General features: G+C 39.4%; 1 protein-coding gene and 1 long non-coding RNA gene across 6 annotated transcripts in view; one reads left to right on the top strand and one right to left on the bottom strand.

Annotated features, from left to right (window-relative positions):
- SYNJ2 (synaptojanin 2) overlaps positions 1-16,286 on the bottom strand; it is a 66,089-nt gene that overhangs the window by 20,297 nt on the left and 29,506 nt on the right. For all 4 annotated transcript variants that reach the window (XM_031611584.2, XM_090135668.1, XM_090135669.1 and 1 more), the window contains 10 exons: positions 14,569-14,652; positions 12,879-12,940; positions 9,862-9,958; positions 6,798-6,970; positions 6,315-6,396; positions 5,950-6,099; positions 5,686-5,851; positions 4,262-4,453; positions 2,206-2,290; positions 1,199-1,339 (listed from right to left, as the gene is read on the bottom strand). In XM_031611584.2, the coding sequence (XP_031467444.2) occupies positions 1,199-1,339; positions 2,206-2,290; positions 4,262-4,453; positions 5,686-5,851; positions 5,950-6,099; positions 6,315-6,396; positions 6,798-6,970; positions 9,862-9,958; positions 12,879-12,940; positions 14,569-14,652 (1,232 nt within the window). The remainder of the gene's footprint in view (positions 1-1,198; positions 1,340-2,205; positions 2,291-4,261; positions 4,454-5,685; positions 5,852-5,949; positions 6,100-6,314; positions 6,397-6,797; positions 6,971-9,861; positions 9,959-12,878; positions 12,941-14,568; positions 14,653-16,286) is intronic.
- Positions 4,443-14,662, top strand: LOC116241031 (uncharacterized). 2 transcript variants are annotated; one of them, XR_016464329.1, is made up of 5 exons: positions 4,443-4,538; positions 7,179-7,321; positions 8,779-8,950; positions 13,692-13,772; positions 14,575-14,644. It is a non-coding gene; the product is annotated as an uncharacterized LOC116241031 (long non-coding RNA). The 2 variants fall into 2 exon arrangements; XR_004169437.2 differs by lacking the exon at positions 13,692-13,772 and having other exon boundaries at positions 14,575-14,662.

Below are 16,286 nucleotides of genomic sequence, written 5' to 3'. Positions count from 1 at the left end.
CTTCTCCCTTTCTGCTTCCTGTCTATCCAATTGCTGACTGGTATTTATCTGACTTCCATTCATGGCAAAGGTTGAGATAAGCCACTGTATATGCTTGTATTTTTTCATTCCTTACTCTATAAGCTTCTGCCATACTCTCAGTTTATTTCTCTGTTCTCTGACTTCTGTCTTAATCTCTTCAATCTCTGTAAGTACAGAAGCTTTTTTGCACTTTAATCATTTTTGTTTTCCTTTTATAGGACATAGGGAAAGCTACATAAGCACATAGGTTAGATTTGATTATGCACAGCCAGCATACAGCAATATATCAGCTGTTTAGTCCATTTTAAATAATGGACTCAGTCACTACAAACAAACCCCTCCCTTTTTCTCCCAGTTTCAGAGGCTCATATCCAATTCCTAGCAGTTTGACAGTTGCTCTAGACTTTAGGACAAGAAGATGCCCAAGGATAGATTCAGCTAACTACTCATTTCCTACCAATTCACACTTAGCTTGTACAATTCTTGCCCAGGGCAAAAACAATTTAATGCACTAAACCTGCAGCTTGATACTCTTTCCTTTTTTAATAAAAATGAGAATTTTCTAAGGGCAAGAAGGGTTTGTTTGGGCACCAGGGACATCCGTGCTAGTAAACTGAAGACACATAGCTCTGGGCTCTCCTAACTAGGCACATACTTCTCTTTCTTGTGACATCTCAGAGGGAAAAATACTTAATGGGCATTCAGATATTAGTGAGAAAAATTCTCTCTCTCCCTCTAACACCTCTTCCCAACTTTTCCACAATTCTTTTCAAGTCTGGAACTCTGTTCTGCACAGAACTAATAAGGATAGGGCTAGAAAGTAAAACCTGTCCTTTAGGCTGGCACTTGCCTTCACTTGATGCTCAGAATACGCTTGGACATTCTGAGTCAGGTCATTCATTTCCCAAACAAGGTGCTAGACCATGAGTGCCCACATAGAGCATGCCTGGATTCCTTGCTGAACTGGAAGAAGATATATTGGGCTGGACCTTGGGCTGCTCAAGAGGAGAGACTCCAAACTACTGCTGCCTGGAGACACGTCTCTCCTACAAGGAATTCAGGTTTGCACAATTTCCACCAAGTTTAAAAATCACTCCCACTCCCTCAGGTCAAACTCCAGCAGCAGACACCACTGAAAACGTGGACTATAATGACTTGGGTTTTGTTTCATTTTTACCTGATGAAGGGGACATGATAGGGTCGAACAAAGATGAAAAGACAAACACCAACAAGCTGTGCTGATGTCAGCTGAATGTAGCGATGAGTCCTGGAAATAGCCTTTTGAAGCTGTTCTCCCCACATCTTTCTATTTGTTGTACTGGAACAAACATAAAATCATTTAATGGAATCAAAAGAAACCACACACAATCAATAAAACGAGCAGATTAACTGTGCCTTAGGTTTATAAACAATCTATTAGGCTCTACACATGCTGATTCCAGAACTAGAAGTAATCTAGGATGCATGGCAGGGATTGTGAGCCAGCACAGAGCAAGCAAGGTCAGCAAGCCAAGACACAAGCAGAAATACAGTTATCCCACTCTGGGACATGAGGTGCATTTTGACAACTATACTAAGAATGATCTATGCTGTAGTAATCATAACCATAAAACCAAAAATCTATGTCAAATCTTTTGACTTATTAGATTTCTTATACTCAATAAAGAGATCTTCTCCCGGCTCTCCTCAGAGGAGTTAGCTACTGACTGTTCTTAGATGAAGCCTTGAAGTGGGTTTATACAGCTTCAGTTTTGCAGACCTAGCCTTATCTACAGAGTCAACTGAATCATGTGGGTACACCATCAGCTCAGCAGTCATGCTGAACACTGCTATAACTTGTAAACCAAAAAGGATAAAAAAAAGTCACTGAGCATGTTTTTCCAACACCATACAGGGATTTAAGGACGAGTGTTAAACAATGTCATCCATCGGAATCCTTTTCTGCCAACACAAAGACTTAGAAAATAGTGCTTTCAAATGCACAAAGCTCAAGAATAAAGAGCACTTTCAGCAGTACCCCAGTGCTGTTTGTTAACAGCAAACATGTTTCCAGCTATAATTACTTGCAACAGAAGTGGAAGGAATTATTCTACATTCTTGACATGAGGCACAACTCTGGAGGCTTTTGTTTGACTCATTCTTTTGGGGAATACTGGGCTTTAAAGCAAAACGAATCCAATTTACCTGGCATTTACAATGTTCCCAGCACTTAATTCAACCATCTCTTCAAATCCCACTGCAAATATGTCAGGAGGGCAGTTCTCATCATCTGTTGTCAGAAAGGAAAAAAATCATACAAGAATTACTACCTTATTGTTTCTTCTAATTACTTGTTTCCTAATTTGTGTCAGAGATCATTCCTGTAGCTCTATCCTGTGCATTCCCTGCCAAGCTTATACATAATCATTACTTCTTTAATCTAATCTCACAAAACAACCCCCGCAGTTCCTCCCAGCTTTTTTCCTGTCTTTCTCCCACCAGTTGGTCTCCAACTCTCTCACAGAAAGAGTTCAGAACAATCACTATAAGAACTCTACTGTAGCAGCGTTAAGATGAAAAAGTATTCAGTATTCTCCCTCCCTCACCCCAAACATAGTAAAGACACAGCACTTCACTACCTGCCATTTTTTCACCCACTTTTTGTCCAACTTTCCTATCCATTTCCTTTTATTTTTATTTTTTTTTTACACCAAGTCTATCTGAACTTACTGTCCATACATGGTCCCTATATACTGTCCCCTCCCTCTCAATGTATTTAGTAAATTTATCTGCTACTTTATGGAAGACTTCAAAGTCCTTATCTTCATAGATTAGATCACTCTGGAGTACAGCAACTCTGTCTTCCCTGATTTAAGTGTGTGAATACAACTCTATTAAAACACCAAGGATAAAATCTTCTCTTATGACAGTATGAACTACTTCTGTTGATCCATCAGGTCTACCCATTATTTAAACGGTTAGTTTTGGTTTGTTGTTTTTTTTTTTTTCTTTTCAGTTCTGTTTGTTTGTTTAAACTCACAGACCCAAGATACCAGTAACTTAATTGAGCATAAAGACCTAAATAGTAGAAAACCATAGGAACCTAAGTCAGAAGTCTTATTTTCTGTCTCAGAAAATAAGAACATAAAGAGAAGTAAAATACAGCTTTACTCTCAGTAGGCATAAGCATTAAACTAGAACAAGATACTTACCCTTTCTTTTTTTGGCTTAACATGACAGGCACTGTCACGTTAACTACTTATTTCCCATTCATGATTTTGAACACATAACTACTCATGCAGGCACTGTATTGACATTTCCATATACAGAGACCTTTTGGTGGTCATACCTGAGCTCTGCACATTAACATAACTCAGCTCCATTTCAGAAGCTACTTAGACATTCTATATTCTGACTGCCAATACCAATTAGTGCTGCTCCTCCAGTTCACTCAGGGGAAGGTCTGGCAGGAATAGCAAATAACAGGCTCTCATCAAATTTTAATATCATGGGCACAGCCACATGCCAGTACAGATAAACTGCTTCTGAACAAGACTAGACCAAGCACCCACCCAAGCTGTTCAGAATATAGTCGTCTGCACTGAATTGCAAATCCATACACTCAAGAACTAAGAATTCTGTCTCTGAAACCAGGACAGGTTCAAACAGGACAGCTTATGTAAGTAGCCAGAGATCTGAGGAATTAATTCCTGAGCTTGAAGGGCAGGAACATAAATATCCCTGTGATGCCAGCAGAAGGTTATATGTTCCACTGTAATAACAAAAGCATAGATTTTGCCATATCTTCGGAAACACTCATTTTTCAAATGACAGAACATTCATTTTTCATTTTCTTAATAAAATCTGGAAATAAAGTATAGTAACTGACTTTGTGCAATACACTTGGAATTCAGCTGCTAACTTAAGCAAGCCAGAAACACAAGAATTTTCTATACTGCTAAGGAAAGGCAAGATGAAGAACAAGGTGACATTCCAGGGGCACCTAAGCACAAAGCTTCCACCCAAAATAAAGAACCAAGAATGGAGAAACTGAGGAACAAAAGAAAATGGGATGCAGAATAGGCTGTACAGGTCTAAATTGGGCTGAATACATCCTTTAGGCTTCCAGAAAATGCCCTTCTGAAAGATGCATTGACTCTGAAAGGAACAGCTGGTCAAAACTGGTGTTCTGACTTGCACATCCTAGAAATGCAATACCTATTGCAATACCAAAATGCATTTTCTGACTCTGAAATCTTACCCTGAAATTCAGAAACTCCAGAGAGCTTTGGAGAATCCAGCAGCCAGTCTGTCAGCTCGCTGGTACCAAGGATGTTGCTTCGAAACTGCTTGCCTCCATTCACATTCCAGGTCCCCATGGCAACACGAACACGCTTGAAGCTTGTGAATTCAAACTGACGCTCTGACATGGCCTTCAGAATACTTGGAGTTACTTATGGAAGAGAAGAGAGAAAAGAGAGCATGTAAAACAAAAATGTGCCATAAAAACAGAGAAAGGATCCAGAGAGCAGTGACATGTAAGTCGCTATGAAATAATGGCAGCACCCCCGCAGCAAAATGCAAAAGCTAAAGAATAACTCCAGTAGCAATGGCAATAACTGTAAGGTTATTGAGGCTGATGCTATCAATTTCTCTTCCAAAAGCAGCTGTGCCTGTGAGAAGTCAGTCACTCACTTCCAGCATATATTTTCTAGAATTTCTTCAAGTAACAACTGAACAAATTCTTTTCTCCTCCCTTAATCTTTTCAGTTTTGCCTGCGGACACTGAGTACGCCACAAATTACGACTTAAATCCAAGCCCTACCAAATTTAGATGAGGAAAAGATAGAAAGTAGCACATCGTATCTTCAAAACTAGCACTGTCACAGCTGTCTAGCCTAGTCAGAAGTCCTTAGAGGAAACTGCTACCTTCATTATTTTTGATGAGAATAGACAAGTAAGAGTGCATTTTTTCAAGTGAGTAGCTGTAATAACCTTAATCTTCAACTACTCGATATGCAGAAGCAGTCAGCCATAGAAAAGGTATCTACACTGTCCTTGTAGTCTGCACTGGGGACAGCCGCAGGACTGAAATGGAGCTGAATGGCTCATGTTAAAATCCAGCAGTTCTCTGGAGCAAATTGGCAACATGATACTGCTTGTAGGAGCAAGTTATCCTGTATTCTGCACATGAGTTTCTTCTCAGAGAGAGTTAGGCTGGTTGATTCTAGATGGGTGCAAACAGCTATGTATATGTTATGGACTATCAGAGCCCTGGAGTAAAGCAGAGGATGAACCAGCATAAACGTGCCTTTAAGATCCACATGGCTAAGAGCACACACAAACTGCAGACTTAAAATAAGGAGATAAAAATGCTGAACTCAAGAGACTTCCCCAGGTCAAAGTGATCTAAAAATCTTCCCCTTCAGTCCATCTCCTCTCAACAATCAAAGAAAATAATCAAACAGCAGATAAACACACTGGAAGTAAAATAAATAAATAAATAAATAAAAAGTGAGAAATAAGCACAGTGGAATTAAAATGTACAGGATTCTGCTCCAGTAACTTGAAAAAAAGTGTTTTAAACAACACAAGAGTATTTTATTTATAAAATGATGCAATTGCTTAGATCTGACAGTCAAAACCAGACAGAAAAGAAAAAGGAAGGGTTTATGCTGGCCTTACCCAGCAGTGCAGTGTGATCCATGAGCATCTTGCCCTTGTCTGCATATTCCTCACTGAAGAAGTCACCCATGAGAAGCAGCTTGATGGCTTCCTGCTTTACTGCATCAAAAAAATTTGACTGAATGGTACGAGAGACAGAGCGGGCTCCATCCTTGAGCTTCCCAACCTACATCAGACCAAGATCATCAGCACAAGAGGCAATGAGATATGAATCACTTTCTTTACAGTCACTTCTGAGTAAACAGCTTTGCTGCTTTTCTTTACCTTGTGCTTTCCTTCAAGGGCACGGCTACCAGTAAACACTTTGCTCAGATTGTGACCATTGAGAGTCCACATTGCTTTGTATGATTCCACAAAGCGTTCAACTATAGATCTAGAGTTCAATCCAAGGATCTCCAATTGTGTAAGCAGGACCTGGGTTTGGAGGAGAAAGGAAAAAAAATGAAATAAAATCACTCTTCTTCAATATATTTTGCCTTTTCTTCTCAATTTAATTACTACAGCCAGCACCATTCTATAACACAGAGCTAGCTAGAAAGTTTGTATCAGCAAGGCTTATGCCCCTTTTCTTTCCTGTGTGACAACATATGCAGTACGGACATCTGTGAAAGGTCTTCTGATAAACTTACCTCCAGTGCAATGAAGGACTGTACGCTGTTAGTACGATCCAGGCAGTCCAAACAATTCATTCGAAAAGTACCTGTCTGCAGGCTTTGGTAATTAAACACAAGAGGAGGGAGGAAGAAAAGTATATTTTAAAAATAACATCTAATCATGGACTGATTGAACAAGATCGTCAAATGTTCAGCTTGAATATACCCACCCACATTTCGACAGTGCAAGCATACTGTGCACAGTGCATTCCATTACATATCTAATTACCTGTCTGCAACACAGTGCTTGCAAATCCATGCACTGGTAATTTTCCAAATTCTAAACCATGGAGATGTAGTTAAACCAAATGATCTATTTAGTACCAAAACTATACTTCGTTTCAAATCTGTATTTCGAGATGGTCACATATGCCCATGGTCCAAACACAGAGATGAACCTGGGAATGCCAGAAGGGACGGTGCCTGGCTATGCTGGTGCATGGGAGCAGGGACACTCACCGTGGACTTACATTCTCGCCCTTTGCAAAGACGCCAAAGTCTTCCCAGTGCAATTTCAGTTGAGGTCTCAGTAAATTTTCCAGTTTTTCAGTTTTCCCACCTTTCGCAAATTGGTGGTAGTCAAAGTTTATCATTGGAGTGTCTGCTGCATGGGAAGAAGCCCATAGCAGTTTCTGTTTAGAAATTGAAAGGAAAACAAATCCTGTTCAAGTCACAGCATAAGGATTGATACCAGCATGCTTTTCATTGTTTGTAAACCAAGGTTTCAATTTTGAGAAGTTCACATGGAAGTTTGAAATGCCAGATGTGAAAACAGCAATGAAAGTTCTCTGTTTTCTTTCCAAAACTGAACTGGATTGCTATACCCCAATTTTTCTGCAGCAAATCTCAAACTACGCCTGCAAAGCATACCTCAGCACTGCTCCTGTCTGCACCCTGGCTGGTGGCAGCCCTGCACAACAATGATGCTTTGGGCAAATTCAGGATTAGGTCCCTGACATGAAGGATGCTCAGAGCTGCTTAAGGTATGTGAATATAACAAAGCATGAGCGTATTTTGCAATTCTTTAAATGCCAAGAGAAAATGTGGCCCTAATTTAGGTGGAGTGTGGCTGAGGAGGAAGTGAGAGACAAACGATATCTCAGGAAACATACTACAGAATTTTGTGGCAAACCACAAAAGTGAAAGAAGGGACACAAATAGCCTCATTATTTCATCTCCCATTGCCATGACCTCATATACATTTCCATAATCCATAAACAATCCATAATCGCAAATCTCATTAATTTCTCTATAATAGATACAACTGTAACATCTCCAGCTTTTCATGGCAAAGCCAGAGATAATTGTTTTATTAACTCTAATTACATAAACCTTTGTCTATTCCCTTTGCATTTGGACATACTTATCTCAGGAAAGGGATGCTTTATTCTCTTTGTGATACAAACTGAACACAAAAAACACCCTGATATTACATTAGAAGCCCATATATAACTGTATCAAGTTAGTAATTAAATCTTCCCTCCAAGAAAAAGCAATATATTTCATTACATTGTTATAGAAGTCAAAACACTTGGTATTTGCACCAGATCCATTGGTGCTGGTGACACACCTGAGGTGTAAATCATTGTCTACACTACAGCACTGGCTTTGCTGTAAACGTAATTATATCTGTTACAGAGGACATTTGTGAGAGGGACAGCATTACTGGGAAAAGTACTGATTTTTTGTTTGGTTGTATAATGGGCAAAGTCAGTGATTTACAATTTTTTGTTTGCTGCAGTTGCACAAACTAACGGTAATGTAGACATTCTGATTAATGGAAACCAATTGCAGTGGCAGTGACTACAACAGGAATAGTCTGAGCCAACTCAGAGAAAACTTGTAAAGGTTGCAGCAATTTTGGAAGAAGAGAAAAGTACATGCACAGGAGGGAAGATGGAGAAATAAACTGATGTCAGAATAGGAGAAAACTCTCATTCCTGACCATTCTATAATTTAATCTGAGTCCTTTAAAATCATTGGACTAAAATCTAACTACATATTCTTTCTAATGATTCATTTGTTAAAAGACAAAGGTAAAGAAAAGACCAAGAGGTGGCTGTTTTCGGTTGGAATGCAAGGTCTTTTTTCTAGAGATGTCCTATTTCTGATTTAATTTCTCATTGTATGACACTGACCAGAATACTATCTTCAGGAATGCAAGTATTTGATAAAATATCAGAATTAAACTTACAAGAAAAGTCAGGTTTGTATCTTTATATTCAAACATTCAAGTTTTCATATCTTACAATTACATTCCAACATATTTTCAAAATGAACTGTAACAAATATTGTAAAGAGAGCAAAACCAAGAGGCTATAGAGGCCTAGCTGAATCAAGCTGAAATTGAGTAAAAAGCTGAAATTGAGTAAAAAGCTGAAATTAGAAGCTAGGACCTGACTTCTTTTCTATATCTTCCTCACTATCTCACTAACTCCAGTTGCAATTGCTGCAATCATATTCCATACAGAGGAAGACCTTCACTTTGTCATTTTGCACTGGAGAAGTTGATCCCACCCAGCACTTTTGGAGAAAGAAGAAATGATCACACAGAAAAACCGCCATTAAAATGCTTTTTGTCTCCTTCCAGTAGAGAGGTGCTTACTTTCAGAGTAAGTATTTGAACTCAGAACTGTTGCATCGTTCTTCAATAGTGATAAATACATGTAACACTATAGGTGTGCACTTAAAACATTCTTCATACAATTATTTGTAATACCAAGGGTCTATGTCTGATTTCTGAAGCAAGGAGCACTCTGGAGGCAGGCTCCCATCAATCTCCAGGCTAATGCAAGCAGCCACTTGCCACAAATCCCACTCAGCGACAATCTCCAGGTTCAAGTACACATTTGTTTTAAAAATCTGGCCATGAAAATATCATTCCAGACAAAAACACGGGGCAGCTTTTTAAACTTCCAGTGCCAGCCATCCTGAAAAGGAAACCCAGACGCTTTCAAGCATTAGCTATGTCTAGGGAGATATTTAGGGAGAAGGAAAATGTCTCTACAAGCCAGACTGTCATCTAGTGCTCTGACAGTTAATTCCCATCACAATTAGTGGTAAACAGCTACTTCTCACTATAATCAGAGCAATCAAATCTTCCTCTTAGTAAGGCAGAGCAAGGTACTGGCCCAAAAGCAGTTCTGACAACCTGATGAGGCACCTGGAAGAATATAGCAACTGCACTGTTGACTACTTACTATGGACAAAGCTGACCAGCATTCATTTTTTGAAAACATGAACTACTCTTAGAACAATTAGGACATTGTTATTTTTAAATTCTGGTTTAAAAGAGTAAAGGTGCAAGGAAATAAGCAAGAAGACAGTCCTGAAAAATCAAGTCATAGAGACTATAAAGCATAATTCCTTGTAATATCTAGTAAAAAAAAAAAAAAAAAAAAAAAAGAACGTATTCAGGTCTAGTATTCATCAGGTACTTGCCCAGAAACAAAACAAAATGTGAAGGCTCAGGAAATCAGTAGTTTTACAATGACAAAATAAAAACAAAATGCATTGCTTTTACCTTGAAAGCTCTGTTAAGCACCTCCTCTCCTCCTCTGCTTCCCAACAAGTTAACGATCACTTGTTTTCCATACTGCTCCTTCAGGAGCATCATATGCCTACAGCAAAAATAACCATAACAAAAAATAAAAACAAAACCATGTAATACTGCCTACTACCTTTTTTCCAAAACACAGAAGTAGAGAGCACTGGTAGTTCCATCTAGCATGCTTCAGCCATGGCAGCTACAGACATCGTCCTCAGCTTCCTTGCAATCAAATACTGAAGTGCAAGTTGTGCAAGTATGAAATTAAAGAACATATTACTTTGTACTGAACATAAAAAGCAGCATTTTAAGAAGCAGGTCCCAGATCTTTTGTTAGCTTTGATATTGTCCAAAGTGTGTTCCTGTCTCTTGGCTCTCAGCCTAGAAGCTGCACAGAAAAGATGATCAGGAAGGAAAATAGACTATGCTTCAGCAGGAATTGCCCAGCATTGCTGAGCCAACATTCAGTGGCAACAATGGGACGTAGGATCCCAAGACCAAAGTCAGAGAGGCATGAACACATCATAGGTGATGAGTTCAAACATCTCTGAGCTGCTGCAACCTTGAGAGACTCACAACTTACTTAAAATTAAGCAGGAAGGTTAGTAAATAGAAGTACTGCTACACTGGATAAGACCAAAGGTCCTTATAGCAAAATGGCCTGGTCCAGATTCTTCATGAGAAACACAAACAGGACAAGTATAAAGTATTTCATCTGGCACATATTTCCAGCCTCTCAAAGCCTGACATTTAGGGAATCTAAAGTCAAGAGCCTTTAGCCAGATACAAAGACATCCATTCTGCCCTTAATACATTCTTTTCCAGTTGGCATACATATGCTAGAAGAGCTGTGCTGGCTTATCAAGAAACAACTAGAACCTTAGCCATCATGTACTGCCACCACCACAGCAATACTTAAGAGGAAACTGAATAGGAATAGACAGGAAAAATAACTACACAAATGGAAAGCTGTTACTTGCTCCAAAGCAACATGCAAAGACAAAGTGTCAGAAAATCAAAGTGTCAGATATTCATCTTATTGCATGCATCTTTAAAATCTACAACCAGAGTTAAGCCACACAGACAACCACTGCAATGGAGATATGAAAAACTTAGCATCATATGTTTCAAGAAACATGGCTAGATATACTTTCTGGCATTATTTGTGCTTCCAATTCTGCAGCCAGTTCTCTGTACACCAACTCTTTCCATACATCTGCACCCGTCTGATGCCAGCACCAAGCTCCTGCTTCTCCAGCAACATTATTTTCAAAGAACAAAACTGCTGAAACACAGGTCACCTGTCATGAGAAGAGCTCCCCAAGAATTTGTCAGGGAAAGGGGACAGAAAAAGATCCAGTAACAAGATAACTGTTTGCTTCTCACAGTGTCTTCTCAAAGCATTAACTATCACACCGGAAAATCTAACAGGCTAAACTCTCTCTAGCACACTCAGAAACTGTAGCATGTTGTTATGTCTGAGAGCCTGCTTTCATGCATGTGCTTTGTCCATTTGCTGGAGCAGGCTGCCCAGAGAGGTTGCGGATGTCCCATACTTAGAGGTGTTCAAGACAGATTGAATGGGGCCCTGGGCAACTTGGTCTAGTATTAAATGGTTGGTGGCCCTGCCTGTGGCAGGGGGTTGGAGATTCATGATCCTTGAATCCCTTCCAACCCGGGCCATTCTGAGATTCTATGAATCCATGATTTCCAAAAGGCTGTCTTTAGCAGTTCTGCAAAAAGAGAGATCCTGAACTTCACCTAACCTAGAGGCTTTTCTGTGCACAAGGCAAAGAAGGAACAGTGCAAATTCATGTTTCTCACAAGAGCTAATTCTCACCAGTTGCAATCAGAGAGAACAGATCCCTGAGCAAAAAGGTGTTACAGAGTAGTTCCTGACTGAGGTACTCCCAATTTGTTGTGCAGAATAGGAGGATGCTAGAAAAGTTTTCTTACATGAATTCTCTCTGCTAAGGAATGCAGAACTGTATGACAAAAAACTCAGGAAAAGTAGTGAAGCAAATTAACATGGCACCAGAGGACAGCAAGACCATGAGTCTCCAACATATTTGAATTCAGTGGCATTCAGGAGTCTTAACAGGCTTTCAGAATCTGGACTAAGTTCCTTTGGAGCAGGGACTGCTATGGTACACAGACCCTTCAGATTCCAGATCCTGTTTGGGGCTTTTCAGTAGAGCAAAACTATTAACAGTTCATAAGATCACGTTTGCTAACAGTTACAGCAAATGAATCCATGGAATTAAGACATTTTACCTAAAACCACCTTTTAGCTTGGACTGATTTGCCAAAACCAAAGCAAATCAGAAATGAATCACATGACATAGCACTTAACAAATTAAAAATTTCCTACCGACCAAACACTTTATGTAATGTTTTCACTGATGTCCATGGGACATCACATTAAGACATTCACAGAAATCATGCTGAGAGAGAGACTTTTTAATGATTTATAGATGCCACGTTAAGTCTTAATAGCTTAAAAAAGTTTACCAGCCAGCCTTTCATAAAAGGTAACATAAAAGACCATCAGCACAACAGCACCAGCTGCAACAGAATAAGATGCTATTATTTCAGTATAGCAAATCCAGAATGGTTAGGAAGTGATGTCAAATTTTTAATTGCCTGAATTACAGAGGTAAAGAACACATGGGTACTGTAAATTCAGATTTATTTAAATGTTACAAGAGGATACACAGGTCTTTCTTTGGCATACCACTCAGTATTTCATAGCTTTTCCAGAATCAAGCTAGGAGACCAAATCATTTCAATTACAAATATAAATAGAGAGGAAAATTCATGAGAGTAAGTGAATAAAGTAAACACACATAATGATCCTGCAACGCCTGGGGGACTGGCAACCTCATAGGAGGGGTATTTCATATCTCTAATGATTCAGTGAGAACACATAAAGTTGTGGAATCTCAGTTAAATGCCAGGCTGCTGTGTTACTGCCAAAGTTGAATGAAGCTTACCTATCAAAAGCAGGAGCATTAGCTTCTAGACCTCTGTTAAGCCTTAAATGATGAGAACCCACCTAAAATAAAATATTGGAAAGAAAAAAGAAATTATCTGTAAATCACTAGATGTCTCCCTTTTTCCTTAAGAGACAAGCATATCTTTAACAGCACCGGATACTCCTAACAGTCTTCACACACCCACATACATAAAATCCTGAACACAAAAGCCATAGCTTTTATCACACAACATTTACAATTACAAGGGAAAAGATTATTATTAAGCAAAGGGATATCTTCTACACATCTTTTTATAACCAAATAAATCATCACTTCCCCTTGCCAACTCTCTCTAGCAGATAACCCACACTGTATCACATGAATATGCTGTGTGCCCATCACTTTTCCTGCCCTTTATCCCTCAGAAAAGGCTGCAGTTATGCTAGCTCCATGGACTGGGGAGGAACTTTTTATAAGGGCATGTAGTGACAAGACAAGGAGAAACGGCTTTAAACTGGGAGAGGATAGATTTAGACTAGATACTAGGAAGAAATTCTTTACTGTGAGGATGGTGAGACACTGGAACAAGTTGCCTGGAGAAGTTGTGGAAGCATTCAAGGCCAGGCTGGATGGGGTTTTGGGAAACCTGGTCCCTGCCTATATCAGGGGGGTTGGAACTAGATTATCTTAAGGGTCCCTTCCAACCCAAACTATCCTATGATTCTATGAAATATGATTAATCAAATCCTGTGCCATAAATCTACACTGCTAATTATTTATAAGATCATATCTTGCTGTCTGTACATCATCACCTTCTGTTATTTTCCTAAGGTTGATTTACGCAAGCCTTTCCAACACCAGTGCCAGCACATTCATGGACAAAGAATAAGAGTAATGAGTATTCACCAACAGGTGAATTCTGAATGGTATTTAGGTGCTAGATCTAAAGATAAAGATGTATCAAATAATTATTAAAGAATCTTAAAAAAAAAGTTATGTGACATCTCTCCACTAACACATACGAATGAATGTGCATAGTCAGACTAGTTGCTTATCCCTCTGCTCTGAGAGGAATGGTAGGATGATTCTTTGTCGAGCTTTTAACAGTACATAAATTGTAACACATACGTAACCTGCCAGGCTTCACGCATTAATCTCCTAATGAAATCCTACATCCTTGCCTTGCAGAAGGTCAGGTCAGATAATTGCTACTGTTTGACTGAAACCTAGTGAACAGGCTAAACATTATACTTTGAAGATAAAGCTCTATAGAGCAGATAGAGCTGCTGTTATCCCTAAATACTCCAGTTTTATCTGGGAGGTCAGTATCATCAGAATGCTCTTGATAACCAAACAGTTCAGAATGAAAGTTTATTTGTTTTGGAATAACAAGTATTATAACGATATTGCTGTAACCTTTAGTTTAGGACATCAGGACATAATCCCATACAAAAACTTTCCAGCAGAGGCACGTGAACATGTGAAAATGCTGAACTTCAGTGACTATATCTGTTTGCCTGTTGTGTTGTTTGGTTGGTTTTCCCCTTTATCTAAATACAATTTCCTATAAAGCAAACCTAAAAAGAGAAATAGCTCAGCATTTCCATAGAATGAGCTCTGTGCCGCATTAAAAAAAAATAAAGTTACAAAACTAATTACTTAGAAGTAGAAAGAGAAGTAAGATAAGCTTTTCAATTTATTTTTTTACCTGAAGCCCTGGTTGCTCCCAAAACAGTGGAACAGAACCTCTGATCTGCACAAAGGAAGAGACATCGTCATCCAAGTAAATTGTCTGCAAAAATAAAACAAACGGAAGGAGTTCTCCAATTAGAGCTATCCATCTGTGACTCCCTCATCAAATGTGTTTGAGACCTGAACACAAAGGGTGAAAAAAGTAAACAGCGTATCTCACCGTATCCCCTTACTGCTCAGCCACTTTTCCATGGTCTCACAGGCAGTGGAACAAAGTACAACGTATTTGCTTTCATGTACTCACAGCAGATTCGGTTCATTACTCACCAGAAATAAGAGAGAATTTAAAACAGTACCACTGGCAAGGCAGAAGGAATCTTTCATCCACGACAAAGATGGATTTGATCTACTGGTGCGGAAACTCAGGAAGACCAGGACATGCTCTCCCTCTGTCTCTCTCACAAAATTTAACTGCAAAATGTCGTTGCTCCTTGTGACTGATGATGAGTAATGTCAGGTGTGGGACAGGCTTATCCCATGCTTTATTTACTATTTCTTATTTCACTGCATGTCATGCCTTGTCAATGTTCAAATAAATCTTTGTGAAACCAACAACTTTGCCACTCCCATTCCAGGACACAGTGAACAGTGTTTTATCTATTTCTCTTCAAGATGGTTTATAGCCAGAGGCTCCAAATTCTCCATTGCATTCCCAGACTGGACCTCAAGCTCCTGCTGCATATTTGTTATGATCACTGCTACCAAACTGATTTCTATTCAAATTCACGTGAAATGCAAAGACTGATATTGCCAGTTAGCTTCCCCCTCCACCAGCTTCCAGGCAAAGCTCACATTATACATTAACTTAGCACAAAAGGTACTATCTTCAGACAGGGTATGACCACAGAGCAACTGTGTGAAACCCAGCTCTCTCCCCAGCCTATACTTAGCAGCGGAATCCTGGCTGTTTTCCACATGTGACACATGATATGCATCTCTGTTATCTCATGCATCACAACGAGCCTTTTGCAGCCCTGCAGAGGAATGGTATCCATACAGGTCACTCAGGTAGCTGCTTCTCTAACTGCATCATATCATTTAGCACAACTGCTGCCAGCTGTCTGCTAGCCCCCAAAATAGAAAAGAGCATGAAAATGAATTACCATACCACTTTACTGTGGTTTTTTGCTTTTGGATTTGCCACTAGATGTTCCAGTTGGGTGGATCAGGTGAAGCACCTTACCTGAACCTCAATCTTGCCACCAATGCACAGGTTTTAGTTCCACGTGTGAAAAGAAGCATACGTCACAGAGGCAGGTATTTCCATATTCTGTCATCAGTTTTATTTAGATAACTTTTACAATATTTTTGTAGTGCCCTCAAAATTATCCCCATTTCGCTAAGATGAAAGAATTAAGCGGACAAGGACACAAAGTGCACATCTGAATGATGGCTAGCTCTGACACACGACAAAATGTTATGCTTTTAGCCTTAAACCAATAAACTAAGTGCCCTTCCACATTGCATCTCACCCTAGTACCACTCCAGGAAGAAAGAGCAGGTACTTCATATTAGTACGTTGCTGATTGAAGCCTCTTTGCAAGGTCTACCTCAGCTTCAGAAACATGCACTTCCAATGAAGTTTTCTAAATGTTACCCATACCTGAATGCAAGAACTAATTACCATGGTAACACATTTATGTACCTTTCTTTACAATTCTGTGCTCAGAAGAA

The sequence above is a fragment of the Phasianus colchicus genome, chromosome 2 (assembly GCF_987193195.1).
Source record: "Phasianus colchicus chromosome 2, bPhaCol1.hap1.1, whole genome shotgun sequence".
In the NCBI taxonomy this organism is placed as follows: domain Eukaryota; kingdom Metazoa; phylum Chordata; class Aves; order Galliformes; family Phasianidae; genus Phasianus; species Phasianus colchicus.
This window is presented reverse-complemented; position numbering and strand designations above follow the sequence as displayed.